Source organism: Mustelus asterias, chromosome 4 (genome assembly GCF_964213995.1).
Source record: "Mustelus asterias chromosome 4, sMusAst1.hap1.1, whole genome shotgun sequence".
NCBI classification, from domain to species: domain Eukaryota; kingdom Metazoa; phylum Chordata; class Chondrichthyes; order Carcharhiniformes; family Triakidae; genus Mustelus; species Mustelus asterias.
In genome coordinates, this window is record NC_135804.1 from 142,954,692 (window position 1) to 142,973,344 (window position 18,653).

The following is an 18,653-nucleotide window of genomic DNA, read 5'->3' on the forward strand; positions in this document are numbered from 1 at the left end:
AACATGCTTTGCAAACGTGGGTTCGAAAGCATAAGCAACACCCTAATAATTGTCAAATCATGTGATCAGCTCTTAAAGCAACCTGCACCCTTTTGAAAATATTTAACACAAATGGGGCCAAGTTTTCTTTCAGCTCGAGTCAGCATCAGAGGCTGGAGGGTCGGCAATTTCCCGTGACCGGTTGGCGTGTGGGTCTAATGATATATTCCTGCCTCCAGGCCATTATGGCACAGCTGCTTTAGGGTTGTTGGCAATTTGTTGGCAACTGTCAATTTAATTGGTCATTTAAGCCAATTAAACGGCGTATTGAAGCCATCTTCACATGTCAACTAAACATTTTCCAGTCCCCTCCCCCCAACTGAAGACCTAACCCGACAGGTGATTGGAGGCATCCTCCAAGCAACAGACCAAGGAGGGGTCAGTGCTCAATCATTAAAGATAAGCTCACCCCTCTGTCACAATAACCATAAGGCTACAGCTGCATCCTGCGGAGGAGATTTCCCTCCACACTGACGGTCTGGCAGCTGTGATTCCTGTTTAATTTAATGTACACCGAGAGGCTGGGAACTGCGCAAAATCCCTCGGACTGTTGTTTAATTCTAACTGTATGTAACTTTATTGAAGCACCGCAGAGTGTAACATGACTGACGTATATAGTTTGAAAAGGACTCTCTGTAATGAAAATATCGAGATGTTTGTGATGTTCTCACTACTGAACTGAAGTACCTCAGATTGCATCTTGATCCCTGGAGAAAATGTAAATAGCATTGCGCTCGACTGTATAACAATTGGAATTTTTTTGTAATGTGTCGTTCAGATTATATATGAATAAAGTATAATTTTGAAAAAAAAACATTCTGAAGATTCTTTCGAGGGTGCCTCAATCTCCAGGTATCCTTTCTTCTTCCTACTACTTTGGTAACACATACTTCTGAAAGTGGGGCCTCCAATCTTTCAGTGCTGGAGGGCTTCCTCTTGGTCTTCCAATGTTGGAAGCCCACCTACCATCCTACATTAGGGGATTTTCACAGTAACTTCATTGCAGTGTTAATGTAAGCAACATTACATTAACAGTGTTAATGTGACACTAATAAATAAACTTAAATTTATCAGCTGATGAATACACCATCTAGTCACTAATTTGCCATCTTACTGAAATTGTGACAGGTGTCAGGTGCCAACACAATGCAAGGGTAGGTGGTGGAAATGCTCCCAACGTCAGGTTCAAAAATTAAACCGTGGAACGCAAAATTTCCATCAGTTCCCAAGAGAAGTCTAGCAGATGGGGGCGGCACGGTAGCACAGTGGTTAGCACTGCTGCTTCACAGCTCCAGGGACCTGGGTTCGATTCCCGGCTTGGGTCACTGTCTGTGTGGAGTTTGCACATTCTCCTCGTGTCTGCGTGGGTTTCCTCCGGGTGCTCCGGTTTCCTCCCACAGTCCAAAGATGTGCGGGTTAGGTTGATTGGCCATGCTAAAAAGTTGCCCTTAGTGTCCTGGGATGCGTAGGTTAGAGGGATTAGTGGGTAAATATGTAAGGATATGGGGATAGGTGGGATTGTGGTCGGTGCAGACTCGATGGGCCAAATGGCCTCTTTCTGTGCTGTAGGGTTTCTACGTTTCTAAGATTCTAAGATTTCCAGCTTGGGTGATAAAAAAGTGGGTGGCACGGTAGCACAGTGGTTAGCACTGTTGCCTCACAAGCCAGAGACCCGGGTTCGATTCCAGCCTCAGGTGACTGTCTGTGTGGAGTTTGCACGTTCTCCCTGTGTCTGCGTGGGTTTCCTCCGGGTGCTCCAGTTTCCTCTCACACTCTAAAAGATGCGCAGGTTAGGTGGATCAGCCATGCTAAATTGTGACTTCGTGTCAAGGAGACGAGCAGGGTAAATACGTGGGGTTACAGGGCTAGGGCTTGGATGTGATTGTTGTTGGTGAAAGCGCGATGGACTGAATGGCCTCCCTTCTGCATTGCAGGGATTCTATGATAAACCAATTTCACCAGGTTCTTGCCCCCTAATTTACATCCGCCATTTTCTGGAAGTCGTGGACGGATCTTCTGTTTGCTTACCAATTGCTGTCAAAGGGGAAGGAATTCCACTCTTTCCATACATAGCAGAATTCACACCAGCTGCCAACTAGCATGACTTTCATCCAAGTCTGCAAGAAGGCCCCAAGCCTGTGCAGCAATGAGGACGTGGCAGTTTTAAAAAAGGAAGAGTAGTTCTGAGAATATTACAGAAATGCTAAAATTAGTAGCTTTAAAAGAAATGTTCAGCCTGTGTTTCCCCAGCAATGAGGTTTTTCTTCCTCTGAATGAAATTCAAGGAACTCTGCAGCCCTTACAGGAGGCAGCAGAGGCACAGCACATTCAGTTGCCCATTGCTGTCCAGGACAGTGTCACAGATCTCCTTCAGGCACGGGCCTTCGCAGGCCTGACAAAATGTCTCTTTGTGCCCATTAAATAAACACTGGCCAGAATTCTCCCACCCCATCCGCCACTGGAATTCTAGCGGGCAGGGAGGGAGGGGGGGGGGGGGGGGGGTGGCAGACCATGTAAAGGTCCATTGAAGTAGGGTGGGAATCTCCAGTTTTCAGACAAGCACAGCTGGGGAATCCACCCAATTATGTTCTTACAAGAAATAAGCAATAAGTGATCTCAGCAAGGGGCAAGAGACCTTGGAGGCCTGTAATTGGAAATTGAACCAGAAGATTGAATCATTGATTGGCATGAGACAGCTTCCCCGAGGAAGGTCAGGATGAATTTGGCAGGAAAAGGCATTCCGGAAATGGGCATAAGGGAAAACTAAAGCCATTATTTGGAGGAAAAGAAGATTGAGGGATATAGTGAGGAGTCAGGAAGTACCCCTTAAAAGTAATTTGATTTGATTTGATTTATTATTGTCACATGTATTGGGATACAGGGAAAAGTATTGTTTCTTGCACGCTATACAGACAAAACATATCATTCATAGAGAAGGAAGGAGAGAGTGCAGAATGTAGTGTTAGAGCCATAGCTAGGGTGCAGAGAAAGATCAACTTAGTGTGAGGTACGTCCATTCAAAGGTCTGATGGCAGCAGGGAAGAAGCTGTTTTTGAGTCGGTTGGTACATGACCTCAGACTTCTGTATCTTTTCCCGATGGAAGAAGGTGGAAGAGAGAATGTCTGGGGTGCGTGGGGTCCTTAATTATGCTGGCTGCTTTTCCGAGACAGCGGGAATTGTAGACAGAGTCAATGGATGGGAGGCTGGTTTGCGTGATGGATTGGGCTATATTCATGACCTTTTGTGGTTTCTTGCCATCTTGGGCAGAGCAGGAGCCATACCAAGCTGTGAAACAACCAGAAAGAATGCTTTCTATGGTGCATCTGTAAAAGTTGGTGAGAGTCGTAGTTGACATGCCAAATTTCCTTAGTCTTCTGAGAAAGTAGAGGCATTGGTGGGCTTTCTTAACTATAGTGTCGGCATGGGGGGACTAGGACAGGTTGTTGGTGATCTGGACACCTAAAAACTTGAAGCTCTCGATCATAAACAGAAAAGGGAAGAATTAGCCTTTTCTAGCTGTTCCTACAAAAATCCTATTTTCCGAGATCAAGGATTCCAATAAAGCAGGAATAAAACGAGACTTACCTGGATATCCATATCTAACCGATAGTTAAGGTCTCCAAACCAGAAAATATGGGTGAAGCGCAGAGCAATGTCAAAAGAACTGAGCTGTTTATCTCCCAGTGATAGCAAACGGAGTATATCTAAGTAATTCTGGTTTCGCCTAAAACAAAACCAGAAATGGAAAGTTACAGCGAAGGAAAAGCAAGGCAGTTCCATTTAAAGTTACAGGTTCCATCTGTTGTAGTGGCTCAGGATGAAGCTTCAGAATCATAGGACAGAATTTTACCTTCTCCCTCCGACAAGTTCTGAGGCAGATAGGAGAGTGTGATTGCATGGACATGATTCCCTGCATGTTCCTGCCTGTCCTGACCTAGTAATGATTTTACCCTGGGGTGGCCAGGACCTTGGGCGGGAAGCCCACCCTTCTCCCACTTAAGGCTCTTAAGCGATCACTTAATGGCCTCTTGAGAACATTTTTCCATTTTTTTGGGTTGATGGGCAGTACACAGCTCAGGGGGAGAAAGGTGGAAATACGGTAAATTCAATCTTCGGCCAGAAGGGGTGGAGGGCACCTCCATCAGAAGTCCCCTTCTGACTGGAGGGGCCATCCCCTTAAGGCCTGGTGACCTTCAGACTTCACTCCCTCCACCTTGACCTATCACCGAGACCCCGATCACCAACCTCCCCCCCTCGGCCCCCAACTTATGACACCCCCAGTTGTTCCCAGCCCTCCCTCTGGGCGCTGGAACTTGGTGCCAGGTAGCTCCGTGCCGTGCCCCTTCCAGCTACTGCAGCACCTTGTCTGGAGAGACTGGAGAGCCACCGGCCAATCAGATTGGCCAGCAGCTCTCCTCGGCACAACGTCCTGCCGAGTGAGGGGTAGGAGGCCCACCTGCGGACAATTGACTCTCAGTGGAGGGTAATATGGCATCGGGGCTACTGGAGTCTGCGGACAGGAATCCTGAAAATACAGGCCTTAGGCTGAGAGATTCGTCTTGTGCCCGAGAGGTATGTAGAAGCAGCAATGCTGCTGCTCCAGTCAAAAAATGTCCCAGGAAATGTTCAGTGTTATTAAGGTTGTCCTGAAAAAAATGGCATTGTTCATCCTGGGCTTAAAAAAATACCTTTGGCTCACCGGTGACCTGTCGACACCCCGACTCAACTTGCCAATTTGATGCCCTCGGATAGCTAAGGGCATTTTGTTGAGACCCGATCTTGGATGTGGTTTGTGTGTCACACCAGCACATGGAGCCATTTCTCAACTGATTTCATATACAGTTTGGAAACAATGGAATTTTCCAGCCTAAAAAGTTCCCCAAGTCAATGCAACTTCTTGTGGAAATTCTGGCACAATTCGGGTGGCATTGTGGCACAGTGGTTAGCACTGCTGCCTCACAGTGCCAGGGACCCGGGTTCGATTCCTGCCTTGGGTCACTGTCTGTTTGGAGTTTGCACGTTCTCCCCGTGTCTGCGTGAGTTTCCTCCGGGTGCTCCAGTTTCCTCCCACAGTCCAAAGATGTGCGGGTTAGGTGGATTGGCCATGCTAAATTGCCCCTTAATGTCAGAGAGACTAACTAGGGTAAATGCATGGCAGAAGGGGAATAGGGCCTTGGTGGGACTGTGGTCAGTGCAGACTCGATGGGCCAAATGGCCTCCTTCTGCACTGTAGGGATTCTATGATTCTATGAGTTTGGATGCCCCAGACCGTGATGTTAAAATTTGGAAGGTTCAACCTGGATTCTCACCCTCGAGTCCGGCAGTGGGAGACAGGAATATTCCTGATCCAGCCTGCCTGCCTCAGGAGAAAGTGTCCACAATGGCCGGCTCTTCATTGCGGGGGGAGGAGTGGTGAAAGCTGGAGTGGGGCCAACTGACCTGGGAAATAGTTCAGAGGAGCCACACTTTCTGAGGCAGGCTAATATTAAGACCCACCCAGGTGCAATGGGACTGTATGCCAGTTAAAATAATAACATGAAATCCTTCCAGCCATCATCCCACCTCACAACCCACATATTCTCCATGCCCTATCCATACCATCCAGTTTCCCTCCACCAATCCTCTAAGGCCCCTCGTGCCTCTTTTGCCTCCCATGTCCTTCCATTCAACCCCTGTGGCCTCTATATTTAGTCTGACTTTGTTTAGTTGCTTAAAAAAATGAATACATGTACCTGAGGACTTTTTCACTACCAGATGTTAGATGGCAGTTGACAAAACCCAGGGATGTCCTATTAAATAGGAATGAAACACCAACTGCACCTTTATTACCTGCAAAGAAAATGTGCACCAGGTAAGATCAGCAATGAATCAGGTTTTGACGAGACAAACATAAAGCTTTAAATCAACAGGGATGAAGTTGTTCTGCATTGAAAGTGCAAAACATGTGTATTAGCAAATTGGCATCCCATTGTTACATTACAACTAATTTCCTTTTTCAAGATAAAATCCATTACAGTGTAATACAGTTCACTTCCAAGGACCTAAGGACCGAGCTGTCTGTTGGGCCTGACAGTTTCCAAGAATATTTTTGTGGTCCAAGGCTCAATTCTGGGCTGGACTTGGGGCTCTTGATTTAGACATGTGCTGCTCTCTCAGACCAAGTCGGGACCCAGATTAATTTCTACCTCAGTGAGTTTTATCTTGATTCTTTGAAAACAGTTTGGGAATTTTGAAGCGCATTAGTTAAGAATTCGTACTTATTAAGGGTGGCACAGCGGTTAGCACTGCTGACTCACAGCACCAGAAACCCGGGTTCAATTCCGACTTTGAGTGACAGTCTGTGCGGAGTTTGCACGTTCTCCCCGTGTCTGCGTGAGTTTCCTCCGGGTGCTCTGGTTCCCTCCCACAGTCCAAAGCTGTATGGGTTAGGTGGACTGACCAGAATCAAACTGCCCCTAAGTGTCAGGGGGTTTAGTAGGGTAAATATGTGGGGTTACGGTGGACCTGGGTGGGATTGTTGTCAGTGCAGGCTTGATGGGCTGAATGGCCTCCTTCTATGCTGTCAGGATTCTATGATTCTTCTATGAAGAAAGATAGTTGATGGTTTTGACTTGCTTCAATTATTTTGTTGTTTCCTGCCTCCACTGCTCCGTATCATGCTTAGAATTTGTCCTGTCAGCTTTGCCTCTCGTGGAGAACTGGCAGCAACACCAATGAAATGGTGTCGTAGGCAGTTTTCTTTGGGCTTTTTCTATGAACCTTCCATCAAGTTGCAGTGAGAGCTGAGAGGAACAGTCGCGGAAAATCCAGGCCTGGCTATCTAACTTTAGATTGATATGCATTTTGATTTTTTTTAAAATTTGGATGTATATATGTACTGTGGTGAACCATAGATGGTTACCACTATGGGTACTGAACCATAGATGGTTACCACTATGGGTACTGAACCATAGATGGTTATCACTATGGGTACTGAACCATAGATGGTTATCACTATGGGTACTTGTACATATGTTACTCTTGTTACTGTTGGGGTTAGGGTTGGGGTGTTCCACCTGTTAGCATTGTTCTGTGGTACACTCCGGTTGGCTCCGCCTCCCTATAGGAGTATAAAGGTCACTGCACTTCCTAGTGACCCCTTAGTCTGGGATTGTATTGTTAAGCAGTATGCTCTATTCTTGTTGCTAATAAAAGCCTTTATTCCCGGGTACGATCTAGCCTCCCGAGTGGATTAATCGCGCATCATGTACCCAACAAGGTGTGGATCATCAGCCCTGGGCCATTTCACATTTCAACCCTCTTCATTTCTAATTCTAGTCCCTGATATGTTCCTAATTCCCAGCATCCCATTTCAGCTCTGGGCATCTTCTACATCATGGTGGCGATAGGGCAATGGTATTGCCACTGGACTAGCAAACTTGAGACCAAGGCCAGGATTTTGCAACCTCGTTCAGGCGAGGCTCATAAAATCCCGCCCGTGGCCAACGGAGAATTCCATTCTGCGAGCCTCACTCGCCCCGATTCCAGGACAGGCGTGCCAGTAAAATTCCGGCTCAAAAGAGAAAATCCTGTAAAATCTCAGATGGTCTGGTAACACCTGTAAGGAGAGGAAAGAGCTGACGTTTCAACCCTTTGAGTCAACTGGACTCGAAACGTCAGCTGTTTTCTCTCTTTACAGATGCTGCCAGAACTGCTGAGATTTTCCAGCATTTTCTCTTTTGGTTTCAGATTCCAGCATCCACAGTAATCTGCTTTTATCCAGTAGTAAACATGAGACCCAGGGTAATGCTCTAGATACTGGTGTTCGAATCCCACCATTGCAGATGGTGGAATTTGAATTCAATAAAAATATGGAATTAAAAAGTCTAATAATGATCATGAATTGTCGGAAAAACCCATCTGGTTCACTAATGTCCTTTAGGGAAGGAAATCTGCCGTCATTACCTGGTCTGGCCTACATGTGACTCCAGAGCCACAGCAATGTGGTTGAGTCTAAAATGGCCATGCAAGCCTCTCAGTTCAATGGGCAATAAATGCAGCCCAGCCAGTAACACCCATGAAAGAATATTTTTTTTAAATCACTTACCGAATGTGTTTGCTATTCCAGTTTTTACACTGGACACGTTGACATGACTGACGCGGTTCTCGTGTTCCGGTTTAATCAACACGGCAATTTTAATACTCCACAGTGAGTGTGTGGCAACCTAAAATACAGACACATGAATGAGTGACGCAGAAATGTGCTAGAAAATCCAAAGTAGACAAAGACAACTGGATAACCCATTTCAGTTTTTCACATCAGGAAAATTCCTGCCTCTTTTCAAGGACTAGTTTTCAGGTTGATTGTGTGACAGTAAAATATCAACGATATTCCAGCTACTCAAACATCAGAAATGCAATCATTGCCATAAGAATGCAACTAAAGTGTATGCAATCACCAAAAATGTTCTTGTGGGTGTTCCTAATCAGCAGAACCACTTCACACTGATGGGTGTCTTTTTTGATTCTGGCAGACAGGTTCACCAAGGTAGCTAAGAGAAGCCAGTCATTAACAGAGTGCTGAAGGGGTTAAAGTTCACAGGCTTATGAAGGCAGTCACCTCTTACAAAATAAACAAAATATAATCAAAATAAATTCGTAAGATTTTTTGCTGATTTGAATTTCAGATTACGAGCGGGATTCTCTGGCCTCCCCCATGGCATGTTTCTCGCAGTGGGAGGTGGCACGCCATTAGCCACTGGCGAGATCTTCTGGTCCCGCTGCTGTCAATAGGATTCCCCATTGACTCCACTCCACCTATGGTGGGGGTGTGCCGTCAGCGGCACCAGAGGTTCCAGCTGGCATGAACAGCTGGAAACTTCCAGCCAACATTGTTGTTGACTTTTGGCCTCACCAAGACGGGCAAAATGTCAGAAGCGGCGGGCAGAGCATTTTCCAGTTTTGGATTCATCTCTCCTTTTGCAAACCAGGTACCGCATGTCAGCCTATCAGCATCTCAATCTCAATGTGCCGCTATTGTTAACACAGCATAAATACCTCTTCTTCTAGCCATCCATTGGCATCTCTGGATGTGGATCATAGAATCCCTACAGTGCAGAAGGAGGCCATTCAGCCCATTGAGCCTATATCGACAACAATTCCATCCAGACCCTATCCCCGTAACCCCACATATTTACCCTGCTAGTCCCTCTGACTCTAAGGGGCAATTTAGCATGGTCAATCAACCTAACCCGTACATCTTTGGAGTGTGGGAGGAAACTGGCGAACCGCAAACTCACGCAGACACAGGGAGAACGTGCAATCTCCTCACAGACAGTGACCCAAGGCCAGAATTGAACTCGGGTCCCTGGCGCTGTGAGGCAGCAGTGCTAATCACTGTGCCACCGTGCCGCCTTTTGACTGATACTTCCATTCTATCTCGCTGCGTTTAATATAAATTTGCTTTTGTTTTTAGAACTAAAATAGCCAAGGAAACACACTAATCTAATTTTACAATCTCATACTCTGTTAGCCATTACTTGTAATCTGTTTGCATTTCACAGCCACTGCCTGTTATCCTTTTTCCATCTCGATTCACAATCCAAGCAGGCGAGAGTACAGAATGTTTTATTACTCATAGCTTCTCATTAGATAAACAGCACATTTCTGTTTTGCTATCAAAGCGATAGTTTCCCTGGAGCTCAAATTCCTACCACTTTGAAATCCAGTTCTGTTATATCTTTTATCCCAGCTCGCAGGAAATCCACCCACTCCTTGTCACCCAAGGAGTTCTCCTGTGTCCCAAACACATAGATATCATGAGGTATGTTGGCTGTCGTCTCATCTCTTGTACGCCCAAGGCCCTTTGACATAAGCCAGGAAGCGATGCTTTTTGGAGGATTAGCAGCACCTGTTAAAAGTTTCAAAAGTTCTTCCATTAATTAATTCATTGCTCATCAGTTTTCTCGCCTTAATTTGCGAGTCTATTCCCTTGAATTTTGAACACTTCTGGTTGATTCATGCCAGCACCGTGACTCTTAATTTTTATCTGTAATTTCTTAGTCGCTTTTGCCTTGGAAAAACTTAACAATGGATTGAAATGGTATGTCAGAATTCTTTTATCAGCAAATTGCAACACTCCTCTTTAATTAGAACCATAGAAACCCTACAATGCAGAAAGAGGCCATCCAGCCCATCAAGTCTACAATGACTTTCCAAAAGAGCAACCCACCAGGACTTTCCTCTACCCTATCCCCGTTATCCCGTACATTTACCATGGCCAATCCTCCTAACCTGCGACATCTTTGAACACTAAGGGGCAATTTAGCATGGCCAATTCACCGAACTTGCATATCTTTGGATGCCCTGGGGAAATTTACCATGGCCAATCCAACTAATCTGCACATCTTTGGACACTAAGGGGCAATTTACCATGGCCAATCTACATAACCTGCACATCTTTGGACACTAAGGGTAATTTCACATGGCCAATCCACCTAACCTGTACCTCTCTGGATGCTAAGAGGAAATTTACCATGGCCAATCCACCTAACCTGCAAGTCTTTGGACTGTGGGAGGAAACTAGAGCACCTTGAGAAAACCCACACAGAAACGGGGAGAAGGTGCAAACTCCACACAGACAGTGACCCAAGGCTGGAATCATACCCAGGTCTCTGGCGCAGTGAGGCAGCAGTGCTTACCACTGGCCAGTCTGAATTATCTCCATTTCTTCAAAAAGATTTGCTTGCAATTTTCCAGCCTCTCTGATAGTGTTTTCCTAAAACCCATCCAAGCATGGATCCGTGAGTAATTATACAAATGCGTCACTATTGAAATTTGAGCTCTGTTAACAGATTGCCATTTTCTATGCACTTAGAACTGACTCATACCAACAGCTGAAAATCATCGCGAGAGTCATGGCTTTTGCTCCTGATTTCCTGCCCCACTAGCTCCTTTTCCCTCCAGTGAACACTGGTGATCTCACTAGCAAGAAATATTCACCTTCATACCTCAACAGCTTCGCTCTTGGTCACAGATTAGGACTCGCCTGGGAGACAATCCAGAAAGAACACAATCCCCAGGATATCTGCCATTCACTACACACAGTGAGGAGTCTAACAACACCAGGTTAAACAAACACCAGGTCTTTAACCTGGTGTTGTTAGACTCCTCACTGTGTTTACCCCAGTCCAACGCCGGCATCTCCACATCATTCACTACATATGCAGCATCATTTTCCGGGACAGGTTTTTCTAGTTGGGACACAAATCCTTCAGTAACTTACCCATGTTCCAGCTTCCAATAAAGATGGATATCATGTCTGGTTCATCCTGCTGAGAGTGTATGTTCTTCATAAGCTGGAGAAGTTGGCAGAAAGCTTCTCGCTTCTGTCGGGAAAAGATCAGGAGCTGTCAATATGAGTCCTAACGTAGAGAATAATTTGAATATAATTCCAATAGGAAAAAAAAAGTTCGGAGCAGTATTCTTATTTCCCCATTTTTAGCATTTTTTCCTTCTGGGATGTACAACTTCAACAACAAAGGTTGCCATTGTCATGTAATGCAGAAGATACTTGGGTGGGATCTCCCCATCCCGGCCGCTACGATTCCCATGGTGAGGGGAGGCAGATCATGCAAAGGTCCATTGACCTCAGGCGGGATTTTCCGGTCTTGAGGCGAGGGCGGATGGGAAATCCAACCCTTACTGTGGAAAATAATAAATGCTGCAACATATTCAAGAGATCCAGAGGATTGAATAATCCACAACAGCCATGCACAGGTGGTTTGTGGGGCGAGCTTCCCAGAATTTGGCAGAGTGTTGGTTCTGGTGTGTGTTTCTCTCCAGAGCCCGACTGCACTGAGATGAGGCGCCATGTTTAGAGGTTACCCCAATTAGAACATGAATGATCCTCCCCCACAGCCCATTATGGAGGTCTCAGGGACTATCCCCAGCCCCCACTCTGATCAAATTTAACATTCGCTAACACTGCCCCACCTCCCCACCCCCACCCCTGTGATCGGAGTCGGTTCCTCTTTCCGCACTCCTCCCACCCTGACTGATGTCAGCTTTCCCCTTCCCCCATCCCCTGATTGGAGTGGGTTCTCCCCTACCCCTCCCAATCAGAGTAGTCAATCATCCTCACCTACCCCCCTGATCAGAGTCAACACTTCCTCACACACCTGCCCCACCCCCCAACAGTCAGTGTCTGCATCCCTCCATCCCCCGAACATCGGACCCTTCCCCCCAGACTATCCACCCACACAGTCAATGCCTGCACCCTCCCATTCCCCCAAACATCGGACCCTTCCCCCCAGACAATTCACTCGCACTGTCAGTGTCGGCAACCTCCACCCCCAAACATTAGACCCCTTTCACCCCCCACAGAACTCCCCTTCCCTCCCCTCCCGTCATTGCTTTACTCCCATTCAGGCTCTGCACCCCCCCCAATCAGGACCCAAACCCTTGGCATAGCCCCTGGCACCATTAAGAAGCCCGGTGGGCAGTGCCAGGGTGCCCAACAGGCAGTGCCAGGGTGCCCGGTGGGCACTGCCCCATGGGCACTGCCAGGCCCTGGCCTGGATCAATGGCTTCCAACCCCCCACCTCCCCCCCCATGAGGCCATCACGTCTGGTCTCCACCGATGGAGACTAGCTGTGAATCTCGCTCGAGTGAGTGAGCTATAAGTTGAAGTGAGCGATATGGCATGTTAACATTGTCATTACTATTGAAATAAGCTTCATGCCCAGAAAGGAAGTCACTTTCGCCAGCAAACAGGGCCGGCAGAATCGAGGGAGGTGAGAAACTGGGAGTATTCCGCATTTTTCACTTCCCACCTGATCTTACCACCTCGCCAAAAGATGGGCAGCCAAGGTCGTAAGATCGTGCCCTGGATGTCTCAAAATGTGTTACAGCCAGTAAGAAGTACTTTTGAAATGCAGTCACTGTTATAATGCAGGACACACAGCAAATTCCTGCAAAAAGCAATGTGATCTCTTTTAGTGACCTTGGCTGAGTGATAAGTATTAACCAGCAGGTGGTGGTGTAGTGGTGTTGTCAGCAACTGTCTGAATTATGGGGCAGCACAGTGGTTAGCACTGCTGCCTCACAGCGCCGGGGACCCGGGTTCAATTCTGGCCTCGGGTCACTGTCTGTGTGGAGTTTTGCGCCTTCTCCCTGTGTCTGCGTGGGTTTCCTCCGGGTGCTCCGGTTTCCTCCCACAATCCAAGGATGTGCAGGTTAGGTTGATTGGCCAAGCTAAATTGACCCTTAGTGTCAGGGGGATTAGCAAGGTAAATATGTGGGGTTACGGGAATGGGGCCTGGGTGGGATTGCGGTCGGTGAAGACCCGGTGGGCCGAATGGCCTCCTTCTGTACTGTAGGGGTTCTATTATTAGACTAATATTCTAGACATCCAACGGGCCTGATGAAATATATCCTAGGATTCTTTGGGAGGCAAGGGATGAGATTGCAGAGCCTTTGGCTTTGATATTTGGGTCCTCACTGTCCACGGGGATGGTGCCAGAGGACTGGAGAGTGGCGAATGTTGTTCCTCTGTTTAAGAAAGGGAATAGAAATGACCCTGGTAATTATAGACCGGTTAGTCTTATTTCGGTAGTTGGTAAATTGATGGAAAAGGTCCTTAGGGATGGGATTTATGACCATTTAGAAAGATGCGGATTAATCCGGGATAGTCAGCACGGATTCGTGAAGGGCAAGTCGTGCCTCACAAATTTGATAGAATTTTTTGAGGAGGTAACTAAGTGTGTTGATGAAGGTAGGGCAGTTGATGTCATATACATGGATTTTAGTAAGGCGTTTGATAAGGTCCCCCATGGTCGGCTTATGATGAAAGTGAGGAGGTGTGGGATAGAGGGAAAGTCGGCCGATTGGATAGGTAACTGGCTATCTGATCGAAGACAGAGGGTGGTGGTGGATGGAAAATTTTTGGACTGGAGGCAGGTTGCTAGCGGAGTGCCACAGGGACCAGTGCTTGGTCCTCTGCTCTTTGTGATTTTTATTAATGACTTAGAGGAGGGGGCTGAAGGGTGGATCAGTAAATTTGCTGATGACACCAAGATTGGTGGAGTAGTGGATGAGGTGGAGGGCTGTTGTAGGCTGCAAAGAGACATAGATAGGATGCAAAGCTGGGCTGAAAAATGGCAAATGGAGTTTAACCCTGATAAATGTGAGGTGATTCATTTTGGTTGGACTAATTTAAATGTGGATTACAGGGTCAAAGGTAGGGTTCTGAAGACTGTGGAGGAACAGAGAGATCTTGGGGTCCATATGGGCAGCAAAGGAGTCTGGGAAGGGTTTTTATTTTAACTTTAAAAGTCAGTTACCTGGGTGGTTCCCCCTCATTGATCCACTGGAGCAAGCTGAGAGGGGTGATTGAAAAGCAGCAGTGCTGGTAAGAGATTAATTGGATTAATTGAATTGTTTATTTATTTAATTAGTCAGCTAGTGTGTGTATTTTTTTGGCCTTTACTTTAACAGCAGTTTTTCAAGTTTAAAGTGAAAACTAGAAGTGGGCAGCAAAGGAGTCTGGGAAGGGTTTTTATTTTAACTTTAAAAGTCAGTTACCTGGGTGGTTCCCCCTCAGTAGTAGTTTTTTTTTTTCTCTCGGGCCCCTAGCCCTATAAATTGGTGCAGAGGAGATACCCGATCCTCTACACTGGTAGAGGATCCCACCCTTCCATCCTCCTCTAACCTAATTATAAGTGTGGGGAAGTTTTTTGTTTTCTTTTTTTCTTGCTGGTAATGGCTTCAGGGATGGCAGTTCAGGCAGTATGCTGCATCTCCTGTGGGATGTATGTGGTGAGGAAATCCAGTAGTGTTTCAGGAGATTTTAGTTGTAAGAAGTGCATTAGATTGCAGCTTCTGGAGGAGCGTGTAAAGGAGCTGGAGGGGGAGGTAGAGGAACTCCGCATAATTCGGGAGGCGGAGGTGGAAGTTGATAGGAGTTATAGAGAAATAGTAACTCCTAGAAATGAGGCTTGGGTCAATGCCAGGAGGAGGGGTAAGAAGCAATCGGGAAGACAATCCCCTGGGGCGGTTCCCCTCCATAATAGGTTTTCGGTGCTGGAGGCTACAGTTGAGGAGGAATCAACTGAGCATAGAGAGCAGATCTCTGGGGGTGAGCCGAGTGAGAAAGCTCAGGTGGTTAGGGGCTGTAAAAGACTGGGCCTTGTGATTGGGGACTCCACAATTAAGGGGACAGATAGGAGGGTCGGAACTAAAGGTAGGGACTCAGGGTTGGTGTGTTGCCTACCAGGGGCTGGGGTCCGGGATGTGTCTGACAGGGTATTCAGGACTCTTAGGGGGGAGGGAGATAAACCACAAGTTATTGTACATGTGGGGACACACGACATAGGGAGGATAGGGGAAGGGGATATTAGGCAGGGATTTATGGAGTTGGGGTGGAAACTAAAGGCCAAGACTGACAGAGTGGTTATCTCTGGACTCTTGCCTGTACCACGGGATAGTTTAGAGAGGAATAGGGAGAGGGAAGGTTTGAATTCATGGCTGAGGGGATGGTGCAGGAGGGAGGGATTCAGGTACCTAAGCAATTGGGGCTCGTACTGGGGAAGGTGTGACCTCTATGAGAAGGATGGTCTACACCTTAATCAGAAGGGGACCAATATCCTGGGGGGTAAATTTGCTAAGGCCATGCAGGGAGGTTTAAACTGATTCGGGGGGGGGGAGGGATCCTGAGTAGTGGGGCTGAAAGTGAGGGATGCATGGATGGGGACTGCAATGCACGGCATTGCAGAGGTGGGGTGGAGCAGGGTTTGAAATGTGTATACTTCAATGCCAGGAGTATTCGCAATAAAGTGGGTGAACTTGCAGCGTGGATCAGTACCTGGGACTTCGATGTTGTGGCTATTTCAGAGACATGGATAGAGCAGGGGCAGGAATGGATGCTGCAGGTCCCGGGGTTCAAATGTTTTAGTCGAAGTAGGGAAGGAGGTAGAAGAGGGGGAGGGGTAGCATTATTGGTCAGAGATTGTATCACAGTGTCAGAGAGGAGGTTTGATGAGGACTTATCTGTTGAGGTAGTATGGGCGGAGATTAGAAATAGGAGAGGAGAGGTCACCCTGTTGGGAGTCTTTTATAGACCTCCTAAAAGTTCTAGAGAGGTTGAGGAAAGGATTGCGGAGTCAATCCTGCTTAGGAGTGAAAGTAATAGGGCAATTGTTATGGGGGATTTTAACTTGACTAATATTGACTGGAATTGTTATAGCTCTAGCTCGTTAGAGGGGTCAGTTTTTGTTCAAAGCGTGCAGGAAGGTTTTTTGACTCAGTATGTAGACAGGCCAACTAGAGGTGAGGCTATATTGGATCTGGTGCTGGGAAATGAGCCAGACCAGGTGCTAGACTTGGAAGTTGGTGTGCATTTTGGTGATAGTGACCACAATTCGGTTACGTTCACCTTAGTGATGGAAAGGGATAGGCATGAACCTCGGGCCAGTGGTTTTAGCTGGGGGAAGGGTAATTATGAGGCTATTAGGAGAGAATTAGGAAACATAGGTTGGACTAGGAGATTACAGGGACTGGGAACGTCCGACATGTGGAGTTTTTTCAAGGAGCAGCTACTGCGAGTCTGTGATAGGTATGTCCCTGTCAGGCAAGGAGGAATTGGTAGGGCTAGGGAACCGTGGTGCACCAAAAAAGTTTCTTTGTTGGTTAAAAAGAAAAAGGAGGCTTATGTTCGGATGAGACGTGAGCACTCGGGTAGTGCACTAGAAAGCTTTAGATTGGCTAAGAGGGAGTTGAAGAGCGAGCTTAGAAGGGCTAAAAGGGGACATGAGAAGACTTTGGCGGATAGGGTTAAAGTGAATCCTAAGGCGTTCTATAGGTATGTCAAGAACAGAAGGTTGGTTAGGGCAAGTTTAGGGCCAGTTATAGATGGCAGAGGGAAGTTATGTGTGGAACCGGAGGAGATTGGTGAAGCATTGAACCAATATTTCTCTTCGGTGTTCACGCAAGGGGACATGAATATAGCTGAGGAGGACACTGGGTTGCAAGGGAGTAGAATAGACAGTATTACAGTTGATAAGGAGGATGTGCAGGATATTCTGGAGGGTCTGAAAATAGATAAATCCCCTGGTCCGGATGGGATTTATCCAAGGATTCTCTGGGAGGCAAGAGAAGTGATTGCAGAGCCTCTGGCTCTGATCTTCAGGTCGTCGTTGGCCTCTGGTATAGTACCAGAAGATTGGAGGTTAGCGAATGTTGTCCCATTGTTTAAGAAGGGGAACAGAGACTTCCCCGGGAATTATAGACCGGTGAGTCTCACTTCTGTTGTCGGCAAGATGTTGGAAAAAATTATAAGGGATAGGATTTATAGTTATTTGGAGAGTAATGAATTGATAGGTGATAGTCAGCATGGTTTTGTGGCAGGTAGGTCGTGCCTTACTAACCTTATTGAGTTTTTTGAGAAAGTGACCAAGGAGGTGGATGGGGGCAAGGCAGTGGACGTGGTATATATGGATTTTAGTAAGGCGTTTGATAAGGTTCACCATGGTAGGCTTCTGCAGAAAATGCAGATGTATGGGATTGGGGGTGATCTAGGAAATTGGATCAGGAATTGGCTAGCGGATAGGAAACAGAGGGTGGTGGTTGATAGTAAATATTCATCATGGAGTGCGGTTACAAGTGGTGTACCTCAGGGATCTGTTTTGGGGCCACTGCTGTTTGTAATATTTATTAATGATCTGGATGAGGGTATAGTTGGGTGGATTAGCAAATTTGCTGATGACACCAAAGTCGGTGGTGTGGTAGACAGTGAGGAAGGGTGTCGTAGTTTGCAGGAAGACTTAGACAGGTTGCAAAGTTGGGCCGAGAGGTGGCGGATGGAGTTTAATGCGGAGAAGTGTGAGGTAATTCACTTTGGTAGGAATAACAGATGTGTTGAGTATAGGGCTAACGGGAGGACTTTGAATAGTGTGGAGGAGCAGAGGGATCTAGGTGTATGTGTGCATAGATCCCTGAAAGTTGGGAATCAAGTAGATAAGGTTGTTAAGAAGGCATATGGTGTCTTGGCGTTTATTGGTAGGGGGATTGAATTTAGGAGTCGTAGCGTTATGTTGCAACTGTACACAACTCTGGTGCGGCCGCACTTGGAGTACTGTGTGCAGTTCTGGTCCCCACATTACAGGAAGGATGTGGAGGCTTTGGAGAGGGTGCAGAGGAGGTTTACCAGGATGTTGCCTGGTATGGAGGGGAGATCCTATGAGGAGAGGCTGAGGGATTTGGGATTGTTTTCGCTGGAAAGGCGGCGGCTAAGAGGGGATCTTATTGAAACATATAAGATGATTAGAGGTTTAGATAGGGTGGATAGTGATAGCCTTTTTCCTCTGATGGAGAAATCCAGCACGAGGGGGCATGGCTTTAAATTGAGGGGGGGTAGTTATAGAACCGATGTCAGGGGTAGGTTCTTTACCCAGAGGGTGGTGAGGGATTGGAATGCCCTGCCAGCATCAGTTGTAAATGCGCCTAGTTTGGGGGCGTTTAAGAGATCCGTAGATAGGTTCATGGACGAAAAGAAATTGGTTTAGGTTGGAGGGTCACAGTTTTTTTTTAACTGGTCGGTGCAACATCGTGGGCCGAAGGGCCTGTTCTGTGCTGTAAT

At 46.8% G+C, this 18,653-nt stretch overlaps 1 protein-coding gene across 1 annotated transcript in view; it reads right to left on the bottom strand.

The window, feature by feature from the left end:
• LOC144493038 (phosphatidylinositol 3,4,5-trisphosphate 5-phosphatase 2A-like) overlaps positions 1-18,653 on the bottom strand; it is a 135,674-nt gene that overhangs the window by 40,651 nt on the left and 76,370 nt on the right. The window contains exons 12-16 of the mRNA XM_078211851.1: positions 11,304-11,406; positions 9,733-9,929; positions 8,127-8,244; positions 5,773-5,869; positions 3,626-3,764 (exon numbers count right to left, since the gene is read on the bottom strand). Coding sequence (XP_078067977.1) covers positions 3,626-3,764; positions 5,773-5,869; positions 8,127-8,244; positions 9,733-9,929; positions 11,304-11,406 — 654 coding nt within the window. The remainder of the gene's footprint in view (positions 1-3,625; positions 3,765-5,772; positions 5,870-8,126; positions 8,245-9,732; positions 9,930-11,303; positions 11,407-18,653) is intronic.